The 18,132-nt window shown below is 33.9% G+C and overlaps 1 protein-coding gene across 5 annotated transcripts in view; it reads left to right on the top strand.

Annotated features, from left to right (window-relative positions):
• The window catches only part of CADPS2 (calcium dependent secretion activator 2), a 438,625-nt gene that overhangs the window by 254,075 nt on the left and 166,418 nt on the right, over nt 1-18,132 (top strand). For all 5 annotated transcript variants that reach the window (XM_045564928.1, XM_045564925.1, XM_045564927.1 and 2 more), the window contains exon 9: nt 9,543-9,609. In XM_045564928.1, the coding sequence (XP_045420884.1) occupies nt 9,543-9,609 (67 nt within the window). The remainder of the gene's footprint in view (nt 1-9,542; nt 9,610-18,132) is intronic.

Below are 18,132 nucleotides of genomic sequence, written 5' to 3' on the forward strand. Positions count from 1 at the left end.
GAATCAACCTAAGTTTCCATCAGCAGATGAATAGATAGAGAAAATGTATGAAATCTCGTCATTTGTAGCAACATGAATTGAACTGGAGGTCATTATGTACAATGACATAAGCCAGGCACAGAAAGGCAGATATCTCATGTTCTCACTCATAGGTAGGAGCTAAAAAGGTTGATCTCAAAGAGGTAGAGAGCAGAATGAATGACAGTTACCAGAGGCTGGGAAGGGTTTGAGGAGAGGGTGGAGAAAGGTTGGTTAGTGGGTACAAACATACAGTTCTACAGAAGGACTAAGTCCCAGTGTTCAGTGGCACAGTAGGCTGAATATGTCGGGTTTCTGAGTCTGAAATGTTGGCACGCTTATGGCCAAAGAATGACCAGAAGCTCCAAAGTAAGGCAAGCATGAAAATGAGGTTTATTGAGAAGGGAAAGATAGGATTATAGAGCAAGAGCAAGATACAGGTTTACAGAGTGTGGTCCATACACCACAGATGACTACCAGGCCCATTGTTGCAGCAAAGGGAGAGCAAAAGGAAGGGCTTGGTTATGGTTGGGGTCTTTTATATAAAGTGCCCCCCAATTGGGACCTCCCTTGCGACCCAGATGTCACGCTGGAACCACGTTGGACAGTTGGGAGTCCCATGACCTGAGTCTTATTATGCATACAGGTGTCCATGAGCCTCTCTGAAAGCCCATCTGTGGGGGTGAACCACAACAGCACCCACTTTCATTCTTAGGAGACCTGGAATCCCTCACTATCTACCTAACAACTATAGCTCATAATAATTTATTGTATATTTCCAAATAGCTAGATTTGAATCTAACACAAAGAAATGATAAATATTTGAGGTAGTAGATTTCCTAAATAACCTGATTTTATCTTATATATTGTATGCATATATCAAAATATCACATGTACCCCATAATATGTACAAATAGTATGTATCAATAAAGAATTTTTTTAAATAAAAGGAATTCATCTTTGACCCAAAACAAAATATAATAATAAGTTCTTGATTGATGTCTTATCTGAGAAGTGGAATGGGTTTTTATGTTCTTTTTATCTTGACAATTTTCCTCTATTCATTTTCTAGATTATTCTATGACAAGCCAAATTTAAGATAGTTTTTAATACCTTAAGCTGTTATATTTATTTAATAATGCTGATATGAGCTGAGACTTAGATTTAGCTGAGATTTAACTAGCAGAAGGTGGAACTTCTCAGGAAAAGGAAGAGTGACAGTTTTTACACTGCCGATTCTTTACAATGAGATCCCTGAAATAAGTGCAGAACTCTACATTTTATTTAAGTTTGCTATTATAGGTCTCCTGTTTCTATAGCACAGAAATTTTAAGTTCTTGCTGAACAGTAGGATTTTTTTGGTTTTTCTTCAGTTACAGTTTCTCTCAAAATGTCATGTAATTTTGTTCGATGAGGATCCTTTCTGCACATGCCCACCGCTCTTGTGCTCTTTCCCATAAGAATTCAGGAAGTATAAAAACCAACTGGAAAGTATTTACTTCTGGGCTTCTTAATGCCTAGGTCATAATGTTGTCTTGAAGCAGTTTCTTTTTTCATTCTTACCTGAAACAAAATAAAAAAAGGGGGAGGTGAGGTAGTGGCTTCCTAATCTTGTGGGGTTAAATAAAAGAAAGAATGTAGTGAAAGGAAGATGCCTTTTATGCAAACCATAGAGAACTTGTAGGGATGACTGCAAGTGCCTGAGGGTATTTGGTCCCTATTGGTTTTCACTTCAAATGCAATGGTGCCCACAGATAGCCTGTATTGTTGTCAGTTAAATGGGATCATGAGTGTCTGAAAGGTGTTTGAGAATGAACCGAAAATCATTTTCACAAGTGGATGATTACTTCTGCCACATGTTAACCGAACTCTATCAGAATGGCCCAGATTTTTGAGCCTGCATTAATTGCTCTTTCAACCTTGACTGAGGTTTCTCTTATGAAAGCCCTTTCCAGGACTAAACTACTCTATATATTGATTTTCTTTTTCTTTCTGTATTTTTCCTTGAAAAATGAAGGCTTGTAGAAGAAAAGGCTTTATCATTCAACATGTAGATTGATTGTTGCATTTCTTTGAATAAAAAGCTAGACTCATAAGTGATCTGCCAAAAGTAATCATCCTTTTTTTCAAGGACCGAATAGTTCCCATTTTCTGTATACAATTATGTTTTTCAAATATTCATTAGTGATGATTTTTCATCATAAAGTAAAACCATGAACTCTCACAGCATGGACTCAGTGCAAATAAATTGTCATATTCTCTTTTCTATTAGAACTGTATACCACCACTCTAATTGAAACTAAGCTACAATATTTAGTAATGTGTTTGGAGAATTTTTGTGTGTTGAAGTATTCTTTCAACAGTCTTCAAGTTAGAAAGGTTTTATAAAGTGCTTTTAAAGTGTTTGGAGAAATGAGTTCTTTATTTCATGTTACCATTTTCTCTTTCACATATGACATAGAGAATATTAGCTGTGTCTTCACTATTACTAGAATGGTATGGGACATATAGTGAAAACATTGTGTTACGAAGATGAGTTAAATCTTAATTTTTAAAATCAATCAGAAAACAAGTTCTTAAAATTTCATCAACTTTTATGATTAGATAATATACAATATTTGTAGAAAAATGACTTAATAGGAAAACTTGTGAGAAGTTCTGGCTTAAATGAAGACAAATCACAGAATATTACATGCACATCTATTTTTTTAAAAACATTCAAAAACATAGTGTGTAAAAACAAGCATTTGAAATAGATTTATTTTATAAGCATTACAGTGTTGAGAGGAAAAGCAAATTATCTATTTGAAATTCAACAACAAAAAGCTTAATAATTATGCTGATTTTTGTTTTGCTTAAAGGTTATTCTTACCAAACTTCACTCAATCTATTGTGAGCCATTTTGTCAGTACCAGAATACATACATATTGTTAATGATCAGCATCTCTAAAGAAAAGTTTTTATTCCAGCTGTCACAGAACATTCTGATAGATTTCATAAAGGCTGTTTCTGTCCATAAATGAAAGCTTGTAGAAGTATCTGTGGTATATCCTCTGGCTGGCTTATTAAGTTAACAGATAACTCTCTTAAGGATTGTGTTGACATGAGAGAGGTGGTATAATTTTTAATGTAAGTATTGAGATACTCTAATGACTATATATAACTATGAATATAGAAGATAAAAAAGTACACTGTTTGCCTTGTTGGTAGTAACTATTTTGACTTAGGGATTGGCTATTTCCTTAAAAAAAAACAAAAAAAAAAGCAAATACCAAATTTTAAAAAATTTTTCTCTTCTCTTTTTTCCTAACAGCATGGGAAATATTAATATCTGTACATATTCTAAATATCCACATCATACTTTAAATATACAATCAAAAATCTAAAGGTTCAGTTTCTTATATCTCTTATATTTGAGGATACAATATGACCTAAGAATAGTTAGAAATACAAAAAAAAGTCATAGATGAATGAAATATTGATATACATTTAATTGTTTTTGTGCTTTGTTTCCTAACAATAATTCGTATGTTTCTTTGGAGCAAATAGTGCCCTTTATTAGAAATAACCCTAGAAGAGGGATTAATACTTTACAATTACTGCTGTGTTTATACTGATTTATGAAACCAAATGCTTCAAGGCTTTACTTTTACGTGTTAAATCCCAGCTTTGTGTCAGTGCCACTAATTTCTTTCTTACCTAATCCGTAAGAAGAGAAGATTTTAAAGTTAAGCAGGCAGTTTTTTGTTCAAAGGGAACAACTTTTTAATACCTTGCTTAAGTTGAATGTATTGATGAAATTAAACACTTTTAAATATTATCTGAGCAGTTATTTTTTAAATAATCCAAAATCCTCTGGTTACATGAGTATTGTGATGCATTGGAAATATTTCAATGGAAGTATTATATTTAGTGTAAATTAGCATTGGAAATATGTGCTTGTGAAATATGTTATGTACAATAGCATATCTCTTTTGTTCCCATTCAGATAATTCTTGTATCATATTTAACTTTGGTTAGGGAATTTTTTTTTTGTAGGGCCATATGCTAATAGAGTGCTGGGGAATGTAGCATGCCCATGAAAACTGCTGGTATTTGTGTTCTTTCCTTTTCCATTCATTTCTGATTTAACTAAAATAATTTAACAAAGATGAGAAAAAGCCCCACCAATAAAAGGACTGCTTTCCTTTTTAAAATTAGGTGAAAAAAATTCAAAGTGCCCATTAGAGAATGCTTCTGTCATGCTGTGTATCCAATGCTTATTTTATTGGATAACATGATAAATTGTCACATAAAACCCAGTTAAAGATGTGTTCCCAGTTTGACTGGTATTTGGTAGCTCTGATTTACATTCCCTTAAAAGAAAAACTTTTTTATTTTCATTAATCATACAATCAAGAGGACGCTAGTAATGACTCAGCAGGTTACAAAACATTCAGTGAGAGTTCAGCCACAGAGCAGACCAACTAGCAAATCTGCAGTACACTGGCCAAGATTCTCTCTCTCCAGGAAGACAAACACATTTCTTGGATGATATTCTTCTCTGCCTTTATTTGGTAGAATTATATTTTATAAGGTAGTAAAATATCAATTTGTCCACGATTCAGATGACAATGAAATGTTAAAACTAGAGTTTTTTTTTTTTAAGACAAGTAAATAGCTATCAAGGATCTGTTTAATTAATGCTATTGCCATGGTATATCAGATAGTTAGATTTAGTCCTAGCTGCTGGACCTTTTCCTTTTGCAGCATTATGCAGTTATAATTGATTGTCATAATAATGACCCTGAGATGCTGTAGGGTCCTTTGTAAATCGTTAAAGACAGATCAAATTATATTTTATGACAATTTGAAGTCAAGTCAATTTATTGTATACAAATTCTTTAAAAATTGCTTATAGATACAGATACTCCGTATACAGAGGAACTCATTTTTCAGTAATTAAGTATATGTAAACATTGTTGTAAGTGTAATGAACAGAATCTATTGCCTGGTGGAATATAACATTGGATTAAATATAACTCCCATATATTTTTCTGAAATAAAAATCTTCTGGGGCTTAGATATCATAGAACCTAACACTGAATATTAAGCACACACGCGTGCGGGACAGAACAGTGATTCAACAGCAATGCTAGATGGGTTAGGAGAAAGTGCACTTTGATTTTTACAGATGTTTTCTAATAAATGGATAATCTGATAGTTACCAAATATTCAAATGATTTGGCCTCTTTTTTCCTCATTCCCTCCACACTCCCACTCTTCCAAAGGTAATGGGACCATCCATCTATACAGAATTTACACTGCTCCAAATTTCAAAATTTGAGAATAGCCTTGAAAACTGGAAAACTCATTTAACCATGAAAGCTTATAGGAGTTCTTTGCTCAAGATAAAGAGATAAAGGCCCTTATTTTTGGTCTCTAAGTATTCAAATTAGTCATACAAGAAATATGTATTTGTAGAGTCATAATGACCACATCCACCAAATATTTAATAATAGCAATTTTGTCTGATCACAGAAGTAGGATGTACTCCAAAACATTGCTTAGTGGTAATGCAAAACAGTATAGCCACTTTGGAAAACACTTTGGCAGTTTCTTATAAAGTTGAATATACACTTTCAATATGACCCAGCAATCCTACTCTTAGATATTTACCAAGGAAAAATGAAAACATAGGCCTACACAAAGACTTGTACAAAAATGTTTATAGTTGCTTTATTGATGATACCTGGAAAAGTAGAAACAACTCATGTCCACTAACTGGTAAATGGAAAAACACACTGAGGTAAATTCATGCAATGCAATATTCAAGAAAAAGGAATGAACTTCTGATACGTGCAACAACATGGATGAATCTCAGAAGCATTCTACTAGATGAAAGAAGTTAAACACAAAGGCTATATACTACATGAGTTCTAATTGTATGACATTCTGGAAAATGAAAAACTATAAGGTCAGAAATCAAATTAGTGGTTGCCAGAGCTGAGGATATATGAGGATGGGATTGGTCAGAAAGGGCATGAGAGAACTTTTGGGGAAATGGAAATGTTCTATAAGACAATTGTCATCGTGGTTATGTGACTGTGCTAACACTCATCAAATTGGGCACCTAAAGCAGGTGAATTTCACTTTATGTAACTATACCAATAAACTTTACTAAAAACAAGAAGGAAGACATAGTCGATGTAGAAATTGTAAAAATACAAAAAGCCATAAAGAATATGAAATTTCATCTTTAATCTCACCAGGCAGGTATTAACTACAAGTTTAACATTTTGTTGCATTTTTCTTGATTTTTCCATGCATGTAATATGAGCTTTTGTAATGCATTTTTTTAATTATAAGAATTTTTCTGTATCATTAGTAATTCTTTTTTGGCATCATTTTTCATAGCAACCTAGTCATTCCTTACTGTTTGACTCTTGTTTTTGAATATTTATTCTTAATATTGATGAACTTTTTTTTCCTTTTTCTTCCCTCATTTTTAAAAGCATTTCTAATATCAAGAATCTGCTTTTATACCAATGAATAAGCAACTAGACATTGTACTTATTACCTGATCCCAGAATTCATCTTTATGGTGAAAATATTCCTATTTGTTGACATTAAATTTAATGTATTCTTATTCCATATGGTTATCTTTTCTGATGTATTTTATTCATGTCCATTTTTTTTGCATCAAAATTTTGTCTGGCTAATATGAAAACTTTAAGAGGGCATAAACTATTATAATTTTTTCTACATGGCATTTATAACATTTCCTTCTGGGCTGTTAATATTTTGTTGAATGTTATTTCTTTTTTCTTAGGCAGAGAACCAGTAAAACTCTTAAGACCAGTAACTTTCTGGATGTGTTTGGTCACTTGTCATTTCTGAATGTGTTTGAATGAATTCTTTCTTCTTCAGCCATAGCCTAAAATACTTGAAGGCCAAACATTCAAATGTTTACCTTGGTTCCAGTTCCAAATTCTCTGTTTTATAACATCTTCTACCAATCCCCAAATACAACATGTGTGCATCCACCCACCCTTCTGCTTTCTGTATTCAGAGAAACCATGTATCTTCATTCCAAATTTGTTCATGTGTCATTTGAATAATGATACAGATGACTATTCTTCTTTATGCAAGACCTTTGCTGTCAGCAAGACTGGCACTGACTGACTTGTGATGTTGATGATTTGCATATCACTGTTCACTTTCACTTATGTATAACCCAGTCTACAAAGTGAGACACTTTGAAAGAGCTGAAAAGCAGGCTGTGGTCCCAGGCAAAGGTTATTCCAAATGTCCCCTGTGGCTCCTAGGCAGCTATTTGGCACACATCTTGCTAGTGCACTTTCATAGAGGGCATCTGTCATGTCCACAGTATCTAGTTCCTGAGGTCACTGCTGTTAACCCTGTAATAGGAGCTTGGATGTGTGCATTTCAGGAGAGGGAAATTACATAGGAAAGACAGCAAGAGAGCAGCTAAACACCTATCACTAGAACAACAGAAGAGAAATTAGAGGTTAGAGCAAAGGTTGGGCAAAGGGTTTTAGGAGGACCTTGAGAAGAAACAGTGAACAGGTGAGAACAAGAGCCGTCGACATCTTGGCCAGTTATTAAATGAGTTGACATTACATCCACAAGCCCAGATGATAGTATTAAGGGCATCACGAGAGCCAAATAAAAGTTCACCAAACACTTCAGCTAGCTGATGTGTCTGACAAAAAAACATATAATTGATTTGGGCCATTTGGGTGATGCTTGCCAATGCAAGAATTTTGTTTTTATTTTGACTTTTAGTAACTCCATGTTTTTTTCTGATTCTGAAAATTTAGAAAACAAAGAATGAAGGAAACTTAAATCTGTCATAATTTTTCCACTCAAAGATGCTATTATAATATTTTGGAATTTATTTTTTTACAAATTCTAAATCATTAAGTATATGTGTAATTTTGAATCCTGCTCTTTTCATATAACATTATATAGTGAGATATTCTCTATGTTACTGATTTTATCAAAAGCATAATTTCAGTGGCAGCATACTATTTCTTTCTGTAACTGTACCAGCATTTATTAAATAATTCTCATAGTATTGGGCATTTAAATTGTTATTAGTTTTCAGTAATATAAATAAGACTATTATATGTATGCACATAGTATACATCTTTATGTGCATCTGTAATTATTACCTTAATCAATTCCCGAATAAAAAGTTAGGACTATTTCTATATACTGCCATGTTATCCTACAGAAAGACGGTCTCATGTTATACTCCCACTAGTAGTGAATAAGAGTGCCTATGTATTTCACCATACCTTAGCCAATATTCCATGTTACTGTTTTTAAAGGAGGCAAACAGTATGTTTGTTTTGTTTGGCAAAAGAGAATTATTTTAATAAGACAGAAACTAAAAATTCAAGCTAAGATTTTAGCTTTAAAAATTATGAGAGAAAGCCTAGTTATCTTAAGCCCCTAAATAAACTATTAGTCATATTGTTCTTTTTTAATCACTTGGTATTGCATATAAATTGTTAGTTTAAATAGCCTCTGCACTGTTAAACCTTCGCTTCAGGAAAGAGGATTATGATAAAATATTGAAAACTTATTCCTTAATTTTAAAATTAGGCTTCTGTTTGTCATATGTTAAATTTCTAACAATATTTTCCACTTTTGTAAGAAGTGTGTATATAGTTTTATGGCATAATTATAAAATATTAATAGCTCTCTCCAACAAGCTCACACTTCATTGATTAATGTCTTCTTTTCCCTTTCTGATACTTCAGTGCATCATCTATATCTTCAGTAAGGACCATATTCTCTAATGATTGACTAATCTTTTCAATTCACTTTTACTCAGATCAGTAAAAAGTTAAAAGCCATGGTTGCAGCTGTGTTAAACTGTGCATTGCCATCTTTATTATTATCTGAATTTCATAGTTTAAAATACTTGCAGTAAAGTACTTTTCTAAGTCAGGTAAATACCAAAGTGATGGAGCTGGAGCTAGCAGAGACCTTAGAAACAAGCAAATGCATCCTTTCATTTAATAGGTGAGGAAGTGGAAGCTGCAATTGGTGCAGGCACATCTTGTGGTCACCCAGCTGGACGGTGACCCTTAACCCAGAGTTCTTGACTCTACAGCCAGCGCCTTCTTAGGCCGCACAGCTGGTCATCTGAGAACCAAAGCATTTAGAACCATGCCCTCAATTCATATCCTTTGTCTCTCCTAAGAAGTGTGTGTAAGAATAAAATTCCAACTGGTTCTTTGATTATCCTTTCTAACTCCTACTTGGCTCAATTTATGGTAAAGACTGACAAATTGATAAGCCACATAAATCAATTTCCTTTCAAGAACCTAGAATAAGCTCAATCATTTTGTAACACAGAAACTGCATGTTGTCTCAGATTCCAAATGAACTAAACTTTGCCTTTAGCAGGCTGGTCTCAAGAATGAATACCTAAAGAAGAAATGTGATTACTCAGAACCACAAGATTATTCGTGTAAAATGTTCTTTTGCTTGTTTGTTTTTCTCACCAGGTATCTGTATGCCCTTGGACAGAAGGTTTGGAAAAGATGGAAAAAACGCTACTTCGTTCTTGTTCAGGTTAGTCATTTTCTTCCTATTACATAATCACTCTAAGACAGTGATTCTCAAAGTTTTTGTTTATGTGGGCTTCATCTATCAATATTTACTATTTTAGAAATTAAAACTGAGAAATTTCTTTAAATATTTAATTTATTTTAAAGTAAAAGTAAATCCATGTAATGGATTTACTTAACACAAATAACTATTTTCCAAGCCAAATGATTTAGGGAAATGTGGCATTGTTTTATGCTTTTGCATACCTCTTTACTCTCTGGATTACTAGAAAGAATATAACTCTATTCTTGTGTCAGCTTCTGCATTAATTTGCTGCAATATCAGATAAAATGTAGCCTCTGGAAAACTCCACTGTACACTCAAGAGAGAGTAAGTGTGAATATTGTTATAAAAGTAGTTTTGACCTTACAGACCCTCTGAAAGAATCTTGAAGATGTCTGGGATTCCAGGACTTTACCTTGAGAACCACTGCATCATTCTGATATTTTATAAATAAAGCATAATACATATAATCACTCATTTTAGTATAAATGTCATATCTGTACTTAATGGTATATTTAATGCAAATATGCTGGCATTTAATACAAATAGGTCATATTTAATAAAATTTGCCATATGTTTTTGGCATATTTAATACAATTAAACCAACAAATCATTTAGTAACATAAATAAGTTTTTATATCAACTTGACTGTTATATTTGTTTATAATTGGATTCTGAACATAAACAGATTTGGGTGACTTTTTTGGTAAATCATCTATAACCTTTGCTCATAGAATATACTCATTAAGTTAAATTTACATTAAAGAATAACTTTCCAAGTAAGTCATCGTATTTCATGATGAATCTAAGCTGTTTTATTCCCAATGGAAATACATGAAAAGAGAATCACCCTTGGAATTCTTAACATAAAACAGTCTGTGAAATCTCATTGATTTCTATCACACATTAAGCAAGCTTAACTGGGCTAGATCAGAACGACCTGGTGAAATGCCAAAGAAGGAAAATTATCATTTGCTGTCTTCCAGAAATACATACAGCCATCCATCAATTGCCAGATAAAATTACTTTATTGATGTCGCAAGATGGCATGGTAACTTCATGAAAAGTGTGAAAATTCAGTCAAAAGTGGTTTTATTTACATGCCAAACAGCCAGCCTATTTTTTTTCCTGCCTGAAATGTAACCATATATTATTAGAACTAATATTTGGTCTAATTTAATAAAATGTGCACATACTCTCTCAATTTTTTGATATGGAGTCCAAGCATTTGCTTTGAGTGAAGGTCACCTGTTTAGAGTTCTGTGTGATCTGTCCTCTAAACACCCTTACGGCATCTTCTATAGTTTCTAGTTTAGTTTCTTTACACTGGTGCAAGTATTTAAATGCATTTCCTAAGCAATTTGAGTGTAGATCTTTTTGGACATTTAAATTTTATTTGTATCTTATAAATGTCTCATTCACATCTAATTTGACGAATTGGTGTTGGTGATTTGTCTTTATCAAGTCTTTATAAAGCATTCAACTGATTTTCATAGAAACAGCAGCTTCTTTTACAGTTATATCTTATGCATTTATATAGAATCTCATTAGTTCTGTCACTTCAGTAGCTGATATTATTGGCATAAACTAGTTTGGGAACAAACCTAGCTGACTAGGTTTATCTGGTGGAAATACACATGAGAGAGCCTGGGAATGTAACCCAGTAACCACAAATGTTCAACACATCATTCGCATTAGTCACTGTGTTTTAAAGAATGTTGTTAGTCTGGAGACCTGATTGACAGTAGGCTAAAATAATTTTTAATGTATTGATTTAGTATGAATATTAGGCTTTTGTAGATCAGTTTTGAGAGGTCAAATGATCACCTCATGCTTTTGGCCAGGTAAGGTTCAAGGTAATCCTTTGCTCTTTATCTCATTTTCTACCATATGATCATAAGAATCAAAAGTTAGGAGACAAACATGTGTACTTTGATTATCACCCATAAGAGAATTCAGAAGTGAAAGAAGAATACTTTGATATTGTTTATTGGTATGTCTTTGGGGAAGATTAACCATATCTTTGAGGAACTAACAGTTCTCTCAATAACAAAAATATGTTTTACATTTTAAAAGGCAAAATCTAACTTATATCAAAGTAGGCAAACCTATATACTCCATAATTGAAATTTAGGAAAGCACTACCTAACTATAATGAGTTTGGATTTATACTACCTAAGGTATCACTTAAAATTTGAAGACGTGTTTAAGCATTATATATTTACATACATATATGTACATATATACACATGCATTCACACAGAGAATCCCATGCCCAAATGTATTGAGACATACATGCCAGTACTCTGACAATTTTTTGAAGTTTTTAAACACAATTGAATCTTCCACTCACTTCCAACTGTAATGGGAAGACAAATTGAAGGCACATGCTTCAATATCAAAATGGATATGTATGGAGATTCGATGAGACTGACCCGTTGGGAGGAACTGGGTAGTTTTCATTAGTATTTTTGAAGACAGCTCTTATTCTATCTGCACACAGTTTGTAGGTCCATACCTGCAGGCTACATTATTGGAAGGTGAAGGAATCGTTTTCATAGGGAGGACAGTAGACCCCTGCTGTGTGTCTGCTGCTGCTGTCAGCGGAATGGTGCTCTGGTGATAATGTGAATCTCATCACCACTTTTGAGTGTGTATTATATGAGTGATATAGCTGGAAATCCAGCCATCAGCTCAAGAATTTGTACTCATAAAAACTGATTGAGAGTCAGGTTTGGCCAGCTGCAAAGTCGTTCAAAGTGAACACTTGTGGAGCTACTGATGAAAAGACTTTTCAGAGACTTTCATATGAACATTTAAATCAGAGCTGAAAAATGGGAAAACAAATTATTTGTTAATATTGAGTGTTTGTTTAGCTTCCAAGTATTTGTTGATATGAGTGTTTGTTTAGCTCCTATGTAAGATGTACTTCTGTTCTTTTTAGATTCTGATGGTGATATGGTTATATATAGCAATGAATTGATTTTAAGGCTTTCTAAGAGGTTATATTTTTTAATGAAGGTAAATTTTGGTTCAAGCCAAATTGAAAGAACAGTGACTTTGAAGACTATGCTTGAAATCTTACCAAAATTAAACTTATATATATATTTCTTATTTATTTTTCTTGTGCTTATTCCATGTTTTAGTACTAGTTTTGGAGAATATCACTAGTATAAAGTACTTATGGTCCTTTATTATAGGTCATTATATTAATAATAAACTCATTTAATAGCTTTAAAACTGTGATTTAACCAAACTGAGTTATTCCTTCATTCTATATTCTGCCAGTGTCTATTTAAATAACATTATGTCCCAGATATTGCATATTCTGTGGTAAATATAAAAATTCCTGAAATACTCACCTATTAACCTAATTATTGCTATATCTACTATTTATTAAACATTTACTTTGCGGCAAGCATTTGTGGAAAACACTTTCAATACTTTGTGTTATTTACTCCTCAGAATAAGTCTATGAGGGTAGGTATTGTTATTATCCCCATATATCATCTGTATTCTTATTACAGATAAGAAAATTTGTGTGCAAGGGGGTTGTGGAATTGAGTCAGAATTATGCAGTTTAGTGTGTGGTAGAGTCAAGCAAATCCATTTCTGTCAAACTGTAGAGACTAAGCTCTCCTTTCCTCTGCCATCCTGTTATGATTAAATTGACGCACACAACTACAGTTGCTCTGAAGACAAAGAGATATATGAATCATCCTTCCGGATCATTAATTTCATGAGGTGCAAAACAGTGTTGCCATATTAAAGAAATGGCCAGGGAGTGATGGTATAAAGAGTCTGTGCTCATTGAAGACCACTTCCTGTGTGGCATCACTGGAAACTGAAGTAGACATCTATGTTGTTTTGGCCCTGTATCAAAGTGTTCACTACTTGTTGTCGATGTGTCAGAATCATGACTTGAATTTGCTGCAAACAACAGCAGGCTATCAAGATATAATGTTAATTACATATCAGCTGAGTTGGCACAGGATGTAAACAGTCAGCCACGCCACTGAGTGATCCGTACATGCTGTAAACATGCGAGAAGCACTCTGTTAGTGAGATGCCATCAGGATCTGCTTTATACGTAAAGTGGCTTCCCCAGCCTGTTGACTTCTGAGGTATTCAGCACACATGGGAATCCACTGCCGCAGACTCCTCTGACATGTTCGAGAATGCCACTACTGCATGAAGAACGTGAAGTTCAGTTATGAGGTACAGGTTTAGTCTAGGACATCAGCTGATGTTTGCTTATGGCAATAAGGCCATGCAAAGTAAACAAAGACACTGCCACTAGATCAAGAAAGTCATGAGATGGTAGCTTTATAGCTTTACATTATGAAGTGGTTTAAAATTTACCAACCCAGGACATACAGTTTTTACGGTAGAAAATAAAAGGCCCTCTTCAGTGTTCCTACCAGCACTGCCACCTTATTCTACTTTTCTTTTCAAAAGTAGCCAAGCAGCCATTGCTGAGTAATAGTGTGAACTTCTATACTTTTATCATTATGTGATACACACATGTCCATGCATCCCAAATGGAATCATTCCATATATTTTTGTTCTGTGAATTGCTTTGTTCCCCTTTAAAAATATATATCAGAGAGAAGTTGCCATGTTAACTCATAAAAATCTACTTTATTGTTTTAAGCAAATGATTGGATTCCGTAATACAGATTAACATAATTTATGTAACAGTTCCCTTTGTTTGGATGTTTAAGTTTTTTTTTAATCACAAACAGTGCTTCCATCAATATATGTACAATTCTTGTATATTAATATTCACATATATACATGGGAGTATTCCTATAGAAATGAAATTGTTGGGCACAGATATTTGTAATATTAGAAAGATTATGAAGCCTTAGATGACCCATGTGTGTTTAAATATTCACCAAAACTTTGGCTTTTTTTTCATTTAAATCACTTTCTTATAGTTAACAAATTCTCTCGATATGTGTTAAGTTGCATGTTATTTTATCTTTTTTTGTTATTTATCTTTTTTATCCTTTCTATGTTTTTATCTTATTTCCCTTTTAAATGCACATCTTCAATATGAAATAAAATTGAAAAGTCTTTTGGTTATTGGGCTTATTTGGAACAAGATGTCAGCGGAAAATAAATTTTTATTTTAGGCTCCATTTTTAAGATAACTTTTGCTTTATGGTAATTGGGTTTTTCATAGAAAAAAAGATGATAATGGCCATATTAATGTGCCATATGATTTGCCTTTGAACTTTAAAAAACTTAATGTATTTACTCTCTAAAACAGCTCTAAAAATGAGTAGATAATTAAAATGAATATTTACCTGTATCTCAAGTACTAAAATTATAAAAGGAGACAGAGGATATGGAGTTAAAATAGGGCCAGATTTAGTAAGGTGAATCTTGTATGGGTCAGGCAGTGATCCCAATTTGAAAATTCCCCTCTTTTACATATATCCTATGTTCCCATAAAAAAAAAAAAAACATTTCTGGCCAGGCATGGTGGCTCACACCTGTAATCCCAGCACTTTGGGAGGCTGGGATAGAAGGATTGCTTGAGGCCAGGAGTTTGAGACCAGCCTGGGCAGCATAGTGAGACCCCCATCTCTACAAAAAATTAAAACATTAGCTGGGTGTGATGGCATGTGCCTGTTGTCCCAGCTACTTGAGATGCTGAGGTGGGAGGATTGCTTGAGCGCAGGAGTTCAAGGCTGCAGTAAGGTGTAATCATGCCACTGACTCCAGCCTGGGTCTTAAAACAAAAAAACCAAAAAAAAAAAAAAAATTATTGCTATTTTCCTGTTTAGATTACAGGTCAATGTCTGATTCCTCTTATTTTGCAGCTTATAACTCCATGAAAGAGCAGAGGACCTATAAATGAGAATTTTGCATTATTGGGACTACATTAAACTTCTGTGTACTTAATCTTTTCTTCTACAAGACTCCATTTCAAAATGCATGAGTTTATGTGTCTCTTTGTGTGTATTTATGTGTTCATGTGCATATACATCTTTATATGTGTGTGTATATATACAGGTATGGATATAAAGTCTTCAACACAAATGGTGTACCTGCTGCATGGTAGAGATTCAGTAAATATTTATTAAATAAATATCTTTGCTTTAATTTAGTTTCCTTCTCAAACCTCTGTATGGAACATAAAGGTGACTTATATTTGAACATACTTAAACCAAAACCTAGGTGTCATCTTTGATCCCTCTCTTTTCCTTAACCCCATGTCAATCAGAAAATATTGTTGTTCCAGATCCAAAACAAGATTCCATTTACATCCAATTCTGTCCATCTTCTCTGCTACCATACTAGTTGAAACCACCATCATCTTCACATGGACTCCTACAATGGCAACCTAGGTGTTCTCTCTGCTTCCACTTCTACCATTTTCCTTACAAACTGTTCTTCATATTGCCAGAATAATCTATTTGAAACATAATTCACATTATGACAATTTTTGGCTTAAATCCTTCCCACGACTTCCCTTTGCACTTAAAATAAACCATGACCAGAGAAGACCCTACATATTCTTGCCACAAGCTTCCTTTTCCTTTAGTCCTTCCCCCATCATTAAGCAGCATCTTGACTTCTAAGGCTCTGCCCCCCGATGAATTACCGAGCCAAGAGTAGGAGTTTAGCTCCTTCAGGTCACCAGCCCTCCCCCTACAAAGGTACCTCGAAGAAATATATAATGTGGGTTTATTTTTTAAGTGTGATTTCTATACAAATGTGCCTTTTGATTAAGTTCTTTCCTTCTATCCAGATTGTTAGGCTAACCCTAATCCTCTCTACAGAAATTCTGAACATCCTACAGTTTTTATTTTCCCCGTGGCTGGCTCATGCTACCTACCTACTTAGGTATCATTTCAAATGTCACATTTTCAAATGTGCCTTTTCCCCCCATCTAATCTAACATACCCCTCAACTCATTCCCTTTCACATTATTCTGTTTTATATTTTTCAAGCATTTATCTCTTATTAAAATTATCTTTTTTACTTATACATTTAATTTTTTTAATCTAGAATGTATGCTCCATGAAAATAAGGACCTTATCTTTCTTTCAGTCTACTTTATCTGTGGAATGTTAAACACTGCCTGGTATATAAATAGAAACTGACTAAGTATTTCTTAAATAAATGAATATATGCAAATCACTCAGCCTGGTTATAAAAAAAAACTGCCTTTCCTTTCTCTAATTTGTTCACTGATTGCTGAATCTTTTTTATGCCATTTGGTCACATATATATTCCCCTCAGATCTATCAAGATCTTGAATATATTACATATTCATTTTTCTTGATTAAATTAAGCTCTGGGATTTTTTGAAAAAAAAAAATAACTCTAGCAGCACCTTTGGCCTATGCCAAGAACATTTCCAGCTAAGGATTGTTAAAGCTTTAATCTTTGCTGAAATTAGATGGTGGCAGTTGCTAAGCTGCCAGCTGTTAACATGATCCCTGCAGTAGGAATATAACATACAAACTTGAATGCTGTGGTCTCTAAAATCTGATAGTTAGCACTTACACATGCTAGGACGCAGACAGGTGTTGAACAGGTTGGCAATTGAGAACAAAATAGGAGGTTTTCTGGACCAGATGCAGCTACCTCATGGTACCACAGCAACTTAAGGTGCCCTATCAAAAGCAGTGATGCCAAAACCTGATCTAATGCTGTCTTCAGATCAAAGTCTGTTTATATCCCCCAATTCTCAACAAATCCATTCTTTATGTAGTTATTAAGAGTGGATTGGGTTAAAGATATTGAATGTTTATCATTGCTACGCTTCCACTGAAGGGATTTGCAATTTCAGCATAGTAAATCATATAAGCTTTGTTCGGTAATACACAAGTAAGATTGTAAGCACAAACAAATACTAGATCAGAACAGGTCAGACCACCTGTTTAACTCCTGGCGTGTGACAGTGTGACTGAGGGAAGGCTGCAAGATTGCCTCTAACTGGAGCCCAGGGAGCAGGACTACCACTCCCATGTCTGTAGCTAATCTTTCAGCAGCATATTTTAACTGTTAGTGCCAACTGATGCTGACAGTTCTTTCAGAGTGCAGCCTTCCCTGATTACTCCTGATCTGGAAGGATTCACCTGAATTTACACTGTGTATCTGATGTAGGTTTCGCCTTGGGAATATGATTTAGTATGACCCTGCAAAAGGGATGAGTGAAAGTAAGAGCTGTTGGGAGTACTAGAGGAATCAAAAGAAGTAGGAAATGTGGCATCGTTTTATGGAAATAGAACCAAGAATCAGTGAGTCCAAAGGATAGTATTAATAGTTTGTTTCTTCTGAAGCCAATGTATTCCAAAAGCCAAATTGTGCTTTTTTCAGTTGTCTGATGGGTCAGATTTCTTAATTTTTAGTTACAGCTTTGTTAGTCGTTGGTATTCTGTTACTCTCCCATCTGTACTCTTTGTTATAAGTATAGGACCAATTGTCTATGACAGATTCTGGGCCTGTTGGATAGTTTTTGAG

The sequence above is a fragment of the Lemur catta genome, chromosome 11 (genome assembly GCF_020740605.2).
Source record: "Lemur catta isolate mLemCat1 chromosome 11, mLemCat1.pri, whole genome shotgun sequence".
Classification (NCBI taxonomy): Eukaryota; Metazoa; Chordata; class Mammalia; order Primates; family Lemuridae; genus Lemur; species Lemur catta.